Here is a 9,891-nt window from a genome sequence, read left to right as displayed (position 1 = left end):
CAGAATTAAATGGTAGGTTTATTTGAACAGTGAGAGACAGAATATCAACAAAAAAATCCAGAAAAACGCATGTCAAAAATGTTATGAATTGATTTGCATTTTAATGAGGGAAATAAGTATTTGACCACTCTGCAAAACATGACTTAGTACTTGGTGGCAAAACCCTTGTTGGCAATCACAGAGGTCAGACGTTTCTTGTAGTTGGCCACCAGTTTGCACACATCTCAGGAGTATTTGTCCCACTCCTCTTTTGCAGATCTACTTCAAGTCATTAAGGTTTCGAGGCTGACGTTTGGCAACTTGAACCTTCAGCTCCCTCCACAGATTTTCTATGGGATTAAGGTCTGGAGACTGGCTAGGCCACTCCAGGACCTTAATGTGCTTCTTCTTGAGCCACTCCTTTGTTGCCTTGGGCCGTGTGTTTTGGGTCATTGTCATGCTGGAATACCCATCCACGACCCATTTTCAATACCCTGGCTGAGGGAAGGAGGTTTTCACCCAAGATTTGACGGTACATGGCCCCGTCCATCGTCCCTTTGATGCGTGAAGTTGTCCTGGCCCTTTAGCAGAAAACACCCCCAAAGCATAATGTTTCCACCTCCATGTTTGACGGTGGGGATGGTTTCTTGGGGTCATAGGCAGCATTCCTCCTCCTCCAAACGCGGCAAGTTGGGTTGATGCCAAAGAACTCCATTTTGGTCTCATCTGACCACAACACGTTCACCCAGTTGTCCTCTGAATCATTCAGATGTTCATTGGCAAACTTCAGACGGGCATGTATATGTGCTTTCTTGAGCAGGGGACCTTGCGGGCGCTGCAGGATTTCAGTCCTTCACGGCATAGTGTGTTACCAATTGTTTTCTTGATGACTATTGTCCCAGCTGCCTTGAGATCATTGACAAGATCCTCCTGTGTAGTTCTGTGCTGATTCCTCACCGTTCTCATGATCATTGCAACTCCACGAGTGGAGATCTTGCATGGAGCCCCAGGCTGAGGGAGATTGACAGTTATTTTGTGTTCTTCCCTTTGCGAATAATCACAGAAACTGTTGTCACCCTCTCATCCAAGCTGCTTGGCGATGGTCTTGTAGCCCATTCCAGCCTGTTGTAGGTCTACAATCTTGTCCCTGACATCATTGGAGAGCTCTTTGGTCTTGGCCATGGTTGAGAGTTTGGAATCTGATTGATTGATTGCTTCTGTGGACAGGTATCTTTTATACAGGTAAGAAACTGAGATTAGGAGCACTCCCTTAAGAGTGTGCTCCTAATCTCCGTTCGTTACCTGTATGAAAGACACCTGGGAGCCAGAAATCTTTTTGATTGAGAAGGGGTCAAATACTTATTTCCCTCATTAAAATGCAAATCAATTTATAACATTTTTGACATGCATTTTTCTGGATAATTTTTGTTGTTATTCTGTCTCTCACTGTTCAAATAAACCTACCATTTAAATTATAGACTGATAATTTCTTTGTCAGTGGGCAAACGTACAAAATCAGCAGGGATCAAATACTTTTTTCCCTCACTGTACATGTAGGAAGAGTTATTAAAGTGACTATGCATAGATGACAACAGAGAGTAGCAGCGGTTAAAGAGGTGTGTGTGTGTGGGGGGGGGGGGGACACTGAAAATAGTCTGGGAAGCCATTTGACTAGATGTTCAGGAGTCTTATGGCTTGGGGGTAGAAGCTGTTTAGAAGCCTCTTGGACCTAGACTTGGTGTTCCGGCTAGCGCTTGCCGTGCGGTAGCAGAGAGAACGGTCTATGACTAGGGTGGCTGGAGTCTTAGACAATTTTTAGGGCCTTCCTCTGACACCGCCTGGTATAGAGGTCCTGGACTTCCTTCTTGTCCCGTTGCTGCAACTCCCGTACAGAGAGCCATGCGTCCTCCGAAACACGACCCCGCCAAGCCGCACTGCTTCTTGACACACTGCTCGCTYAACTCGAAAGCCAGAAGCACCAATGTGTCGGAGGAAACACCATACAGCTGGCAAACYTTTACAGATGCACAATTGAGAGCATCCTGTCGGGCTGTATCATCGCCTGGTACGGCAACTGCACCACCCTCAACCACAAGGCTCTCCAGAGGGTGGTGYGGTCTGCACAACGCATCACAGAGGGCAAACTATCTGCCCTACAGGACACCTACAGCACCCGATGTCACAGGAAGGCCAAAAAGATCATCAACGACAACAACCACCCGAGCCACTGCCTGTTCACCCCGCTACCATCTAGAAGGCGAGGTTAGTACAGGTGCATCAAAGCTGGGACCGAGAGACTGAAACAGCTTCTATCTCAAGGCCATCAGACTGTTAAACAGCCATCGCTAACACATAGAGGTTACTGCCTATATACAGACTCAAATCATTGCCAACTTTAATAAATGGATCACTAGTCACTTTACATAATGCCACATTAACAATGTTTACATATCTTACATTACTCATCACATATGTATTTTATACCTTCTATTGCATCTTGCCTGTGCCGCTCATCGCTCATCGCTCATCCATATATTTATATGTACATATTCTTATTCCATCCCTTTAGATTTGTGTGTATTAGTTAGTTGTTTTGGAATTGTTAGATTACTTGTTAGATATTACTGCACTGTCGGAACTAGAAGCACAAGCATTTCGCTACGCTCGCATTACCATCTGCTATCCATGTTTATGTGACCAACAAAACATTTGATTTGATTTGACCAAAGTCAGCGTGCATGCACCCGGCCGCCACAAGGAGTCGCTAGAGCGCGACAAGGACATCCCAGCCAGCCAAACCCTCCCCTAACCCGGACGACGCTGATCAAATTGTGCGCCGCCTCATGGGTCTCCCGATCGCGGCAGGCTGCGGCACAGGATCGAACCCGGAACTGTAGTGACGCCTCTAGCACAGCGATGTAGTACCTTAGACCGCTGCGCCACTCGGGAGGCCCTTGCCTTCCTGTCTTATAAACGGTTCTGCCTTGGTAGGTCTGCCTGGGCCCATGTTTCATTTCCCTGCATTGTACTTTCTTATAGCAATGTTATATCTAGTGGACCGACTGAAAAGTTAAGTAAGGTTATGAATACAACCACTGTTCCCTGAAAGAGGGAAACTAGATATAACACCAGAAGGTTTTGGGACAATTTTATGGATTTCATATAAACGAGGAGAGTGGGACCTCCTCGGACACTGCAATTCCATTGGCCCTTACAGGCATGTTGAAAGGTCTTCAGCCGGTCTCGCATTTTGATGAGCGATCCCCCATAGCAATGTTATATCTAGTTTCCATCCTTCAGGGAACAGTGGTTATATTAATAACCTTACATTATCAATATAGTCTCAGACACCCTAATACAGGCTGCCAAATACATGGGGCAAATGGGAACAACTATGGCATATTGTCATTCTGCGTGCAATATTCAGTAAGTAGATCTGTTTCTATTTCTGTCCAGACTGTTCAAGTAATTGTCATGATCAACAACAATTTGGTTCTCCCATTGGATTTGTTAAAAGTTTTATTTTGAAAGCAACAATAGTTACAATTAGTAAATGTACTGATCATAACAGAATAATTKATATGTAATTACAATTATGTACAGAGCATTCAGGAAGTATTCATACCCCTTGACTTTTTACACATTTTGTTACGTTACAGCCTTGGATTAAATMGTTTTTTCCCCCTCATCAATCTTCACACAATACTCCATAATGACAAAACAAAAACAGGTTTTTAGACATTTTTGCAAGTTTATAAAAAATGTAAACTGAAATATGACATTTACACCTTTATTTGGGGAGTTTCTCCCATTCTTTTCTGCAGATCCTCTCAAGATCGGTCAGGTTGGATGGGGAGCATCACTGCAGAGCTATTTTCAGGTCTCTCCAGAGATGTTCAATCGGGTTAAAGTCCGGGTTCTGGCTGGGTAACTCAAGCACATTGAGACTTGTCCCGAAGCCACTCCTGCGTTGTCTTGGCTGTGTGCTTAGGGTCGTTGTCCTGTTGGAAGGTGAAGCTTCGCCCCAGTCAGAGGTCCTGAGCGCTCTGGAGCAGGTTTTCATCAAGGATCTCTCTCTGTACTTTGCTCCGTTCATCTTTCCCTCGATCCTGACTAGTCTACTCATAGTCCCTGCTGCTGAAAAACTTCCCCACAGCATGATGCCGCCACCACCATTTATTATGGTCTGAGAGTCCTTTAGGAGCCTTTTGGCAAACTCCATGCAGGCTGTCATTTATCTTCTACTGAGGAGTGGCTTCTGGCCACTCTACTAAAAATGCCTGATTGGTGGAGTGCTGCAGAGATGCTTGTCTTTCTGGAAGGTTCTTCCATCTCCACAGAGGAACTCTTTAGCTCTGTCAGAGTGACCAAAGGGTTCTTGGTCACCTCCCTGACCAAGACCCTTCTACCCCGATTTCTCAGTTTGGCCATGCTGCCATCTCAAGGAAGAGTCTTGGTGGTTCCAAACTTCTTCCATTTAAAAATGATGGAGGCCACTGTGTTCTTGGGGACCTTCAATGTGGCATAAATGTTTTGGTACCCTTCCTCAGATCTGTGCCTCGACAAAATCCTGTCTTGGAGCTCTACGGACAACTCTTTCGACCTCATGGCTTGGTTTTTGTTCTTATATAGACAGGCGTGTGCCTTTTCAAATCATGTCCWATGAATGGAATTTATATAATATAACTCCATTCAAGTTATAGAAACATCACATGGATGATCAATGGAAACAGGATGCACCTGAGCTCAATTTCAAGCTCAATTTCATAGCAAAGGGTCTGAATACGCAAATAAGGTATTTCAGTTTTATTTGTAATACATTTGCATACATTTCTAAACCTGTTTTTGCTTTGTCATTATGGGGTATTGTGTGTAGATTGATGAAGGAAAACATGTATTTAATCCATTTTAGAGTAAGGCTGTAACATTACAGAATGTGGAAAAGGGGAATGGGGTCTGAATACTTTGCGAATGCACTGTAAATTACCTATTTTAGTTTCTCATTCATGATTATGCAGAGGTACTGTATAAAATAGTCCATATAAAACAGTTCAATATATGAATGTAGATGAGCAGCAACCATATGAACACAATAACACTCTTAACACATAATAAGCACAGTTAACGTTTCAAATTGTGAGAATTTTATCAACACTTTTTATTAATATTGATAATGTGCCATTATTATTTTGATTGTTTTTCATTGTCATTCTATGGAAGGAGCATTGCTATGAAGATCGTGGATAGAACATTTTGTCATGGACTTCCTGAAGCATACAGATACACTATACAGTATATACAAAAGTATGTGCACACCCCTTCAAATTCGTTGACTTGGCTGTTTCAGCCACACCCATTGCTGACATGTGTATAAATCGAGCACACAGCCATGCAATCTCCRTAGATTAAGTAAGTGTTGTTACTGTGAAGYGGAAACGTCTAGGAGCAGCAACGGCTCAGCTGTGAAATGGTAGGCCACACAAGCTCATAGAACGGGACCGCCGAGTGCTGAAGCACACAGTGTGTAAAAAATTGTCTGTCCTCGGTTGCAACACTCATTACCGAGATCCAAACTGCCTCTTGGAGCAATGTCAGCACAATAACTGTTTATCAGGAGCTCCAAAAATGGGTTTCCATTGCCGAGCAGCTGCAAAGAAGCCTAAGATAACCATGCGCAATGCCAAGCTTCGGCTGGAGTTGTGTATAGCTCGCCGCCATTGGACTCTGGAGCAGTGGAAGCGCATTCTCTGGAGTGATGAATCTTCCCCATCTGGCAGTCCGACTGACGAATCTGGGTTTGGCGGATGCCAGGAGAACGCTACCTGCCCCAATGCATAGTGCCAACTGTAAAGTTTGGTTGAGAAGGAATACAGATCTGGGGCTGTTTTCATGGTTTGGCCTAGGCCCCTTACTTCCAGTGAAGGGAAATCTTAACGCTACAGCATACAATGACATTCTAGACAATTCTGTGCATCCAACTTTGTGGCAACGGTTTGGGGAAAGCCCTTTCTTGTTTGAGCATGACAATGGCCCTGTGCACAAAGCGAGAAATGGTTTGTCGAGATCGGTGTGGAAGAACTTGACTGGCCCATATTTACGCCCTTGATTTTGGAAGGAGATGTTCGACGAGGAGGGGTCAACATACTGTTGGTCTTGCAGTGTACATAAACAAATACAGTTGAAGTCGAAACTTTACATACACTTAGGTTGGAGTCATTAAAACTCGTTTTTCAACCACTCCACAAATTTCTTGTTAACAAACTATAGTTTTGGCAAGTCGGTTAGGACATCTACTTGTGCATGACACAAGTAATTTTTCCAACAATTGTTTACAGACAGATTATTTCACTTATAATTCCAGTGGGTCAGAAGTTTACATACACTAAGTTGACTGTGCCTTAAACAGCTTGGAAAATTCCAGACAATTATGTCATGGCTTTAGAAGCTTTTGATAGGCTAATTGACATAATTTGAGTCAATTGGAGGTGTACCTGTGGATGTATTTCAAGGCCTACCTTCAAACTCAGTACCTCTTTGCTTGACATCATGGGAAAATCAAAAGAAATCAGCAAATATCTCAGAAAAAAATGGTAGACCTCCACAAGTCTGGTTCATCATTGGGAACAATGTCCTCTCGTCTGATGAAACAAAAATTGAACTGTTTGGCCATAATGACCATCATTATATTTGGAGAGAAAGGGGGAGCCTTGCAAGCCAAAGAACACATCCCAACCGTGAAGCACAGGGTGGCAGCATCATGGTGTGGGGGTGCTTTGGGACTGTGCACTTCACAAAATAGATGGCATCAATGAAGAAGGAAAATTATGTGGATATATTGAAGCAACATCTCAAGACATCAGTCAGGAAGTTAAAGGCTTGGTTGCAAAGGGGTCTTCCAAATGAACAATGACCCCAAGCATACTTCCAAAGTTGTGGCAAATGGCTTAAGGACAACAAGTCAAGGTATTGGGGTGGCCATCACAAAGCCCTGACCTCAAGCCTATAGAAAATTTGCGGGCAGAACTGAAAAAGCGTGTGCGAGCAAGGAGGCCTACAAACCTGACTCAGTTACACCAGCTCTGTCAGGAGGAATGGGCCAAAATTCACCCAACTTATTGTGGAAGCTTGTGGAAGGCTACTCGAAACATTTGACCCAAGTTAAACAATTTAAAGGCAATGCTACCAAATACTAATTGAGTGTATGTAAACTTCTGACCCACTGGGAATGTGATGAAAGAAATAAAAAGCTGAAATAAATCACTCTACACTATTATTCTGACATTTCACATTCTTAAAATAAAGTGGTGATCCTAACTGACCTAAGACAGGGAATTTTTACTCAGATTAAATGTCAGGAATTGTGAAAAACTGAGTTTAAATGTATTTGGCTAAGGTGTATGTAAACTTCTGACWTCAACTGTACGTGTTCTCTCWTCTCCAGAGTATACAGAYATACGCTTCCACCGGTGGATTAGAGTATATACTGTACTGCACCCGTTCTCTACTCTCTGAGGTTATTGATATTTCTAGCTGCCCTTAGAGCAGACTTCATGGCCGTCTCTATCCAGGCATGAGGCAGGGCTGTGTGCTCCCCAGCAAAGTGGATCCTATTGTCGTTCCTGAACAGTTCTGAGGCGTAGTCTATATGTTGGTACGGGGTGAAGAGGGCAAAYGCCCCAAGACTATAGGGATCCAGCGCCCACTTCTTCACCAGCCCTCCAATGSAGAGTGGCCGTATGCCCTCCCCGTGGATCTTGACAAGGTCCTCCAGCACCAGACCCTGCAGCTCCTCGTCATTCACCCCCTGAAAGAGGGTGGAGTCATCCGAGAAGGTATAGGAAGCCAAGAGGGCCCCGATGTCCGTGTTAGGGAATCTGTGGCTGGGGTAGTAGATGAAACGAGAGTGCATATCCGTGATGCTCCTCCCTCCATTGATGCCCTCCTTCTCCCAGAACCTCTCACTGAATATCAGGACCACCTTCATAATGATATCAACTTTATTAATAGCCCTTCTCATTCGAACAGTTTCAAATAACAGGATCAAACTATCAGAATGCACCGTGCGTAATACACCAATTMCTGTATTGGGGACCCAGAGGACTGCAAATGTTAATGCTAGCTCAGTAACCCCTGGTTCAACTAATCATTGAGCGTTTGATTAGGTGCATCAGGGGTGTTAGTGCTGGCAAGAACAAAAATGTGCAATCACCAAGGCCCCCCTCCAGACCTAGAATTGAGAAAACCTAAACTACACTATATTACACTGCAACTCTTACCTTGGTGGAGCTATCATAGTGCAGCGAACGCAGCGCCTCCATCTTGTCTGCTGAGAGCAGGGGCTGGAAGTCGATAAAGAGAGTAGCCTTGGCGGTGGCTGTCACCAAGGCGTAGTCTACTGTCAGGTGGGTGAGGGAGGATTGTTTGTGCCAGAGATGGTGGTCCTGGTAGGACACGGTCACTTTATTGCTGGTCTGACTGATGCGTTTCACCTTGGAATTTAGGTGGATGGTGCCCTTCAAGTCCTCGCAAATGGCATTGGGTAGTTTGTCAAACCCGCCTGTCACCTCATAGTAGCTGAAAAAATAAATAATAATCACACTGCTGTAAAGCGTGGGCATACAGGCTATACCGCACATGTGTAAATGTGTTGTAACCGAAGTGGTGAGGCAGTGGTGCCTAGTTTTATCTGAAAAAGCCTTTGTGGGTCCAGGCTTTTGTTCCAACCAAAAAGTAACATCTCTATACGCGTGTGTTAAATGATTTACAGTCTTCATTCAAGGCGTAGCTGCATCAGGTTTGCTACTGTGGTTGGAATGAAAACATAGACCCACACCGACCCTCTGCGGAAATAATTGMACTCCACCAAGTAGGGCTCTCTATAATCAGATGATTGTGGTGTATATACAGAAGGGGCATTCTTACAAAGWCTCATCATTGATATCAGACTGATCATACAGTGCCTCTGTGAGTGCAGTGTAGAATAAACTGTTCTCATTCAGAATATCCCCAATCATCCGCAAAGCACCACGACTCAGATTGGCCTCCTTCACAAGATACTCCTGTCAGAAACAAACCATTTAGACTTAACATTAGCTGTACTGTATATGTAGAATGGCTGGATGAAAGGGTCTACGTTCAAAGGCATACAGTTGAAGTCGGAAGTTTACATACACTTAGGTTGGAGTCATTAAAACTCGTTTTCCAACCACTCCACAMATTTCTTGATAACAAACTATAGTTTTGGCAAGTCGGTTAGGACATCTACTTAAAATTCACTGTATCACAATCCCATGCGGTCAGAAGTTTACWTACACTAAGTTGACTGTGCCTTTAAACAGCTTGGAAAATTCCAGAAAATGTTCTTCTGATAGGCTAATTGACATAATTTGAGTCAATTGGAGGTGTACCTGTGGATGTATTTCAAGGCCTACCTTCAAACTCAGTGCCTCTTTGCTTGACATCATGGGAAAATCAAAAGAAATCAGCCAAGACCTCAGAAAAAAATTGTAGACCTCCACAAGACTGGTTCATCCTTGGGAGCAATTTCCAAACGCCTGAAGGTACCACGTTCATCTGTACAAACAATAGTACGCAGGTATAAACACCATGGGAATTGCAGCCGTCATACCACTCAGGAAGAGACGCATTCTGTCTCATAGAGATGAACGTACTTTGGTGCCAAAAGTGCAAATCAATCCCAGAACACAGCAAAGGACCTTGTTAAGATGCTGGAGTAAACAGGTACAAAAGTATCTATATCCACACGTAAAACGAGTCCTATATCGACATAACTTAAAGGCGCTCAGCAGGAAGAAGCACTGCTCGAAAATCGCCATAAAAAGCCAGACTACGATTTGCAACTGCACATGGGGACAAAGATTGTACTTTTTGGAGAAATGTCCTCTGGTCTGA

At 43.9% G+C, this 9,891-nt stretch overlaps 1 protein-coding gene across 3 annotated transcripts in view; it reads right to left on the bottom strand.

The window, feature by feature from the left end:
• Nucleotides 1-3,467: 3,467 nt before the first annotated feature.
• Nucleotides 3,468-9,891, bottom strand: part of LOC111962163 (L-amino-acid oxidase-like) — a 13,178-nt gene continuing 6,754 nt past the window's right edge. For 2 of the 3 annotated variants that reach the window (XM_070442956.1, XM_023985029.2), the window contains 3 exons: nt 8,902-9,038; nt 8,256-8,553; nt 3,468-7,957 (listed from right to left, as the gene is read on the bottom strand). In XM_070442956.1, the coding sequence (XP_070299057.1) occupies nt 7,481-7,957; nt 8,256-8,553; nt 8,902-9,038 (912 nt within the window). In that variant the 3' untranslated portion in view covers nt 3,468-7,480. The remainder of the gene's footprint in view (nt 7,958-8,255; nt 8,554-8,901; nt 9,039-9,891) is intronic. The other variant, XM_023985030.2, reaches the window with a different exon arrangement.

The sequence above is a fragment of the Salvelinus sp. IW2-2015 genome, linkage group LG4q.1:29 (assembly GCF_002910315.2).
Source record: "Salvelinus sp. IW2-2015 linkage group LG4q.1:29, ASM291031v2, whole genome shotgun sequence".
Lineage (NCBI taxonomy): Eukaryota > Metazoa > Chordata > Actinopteri > Salmoniformes > Salmonidae > Salvelinus > Salvelinus sp. IW2-2015.
Note: the sequence above shows the minus strand (reverse complement) of the source record. Positions and strands in the feature narration are given on the sequence as shown.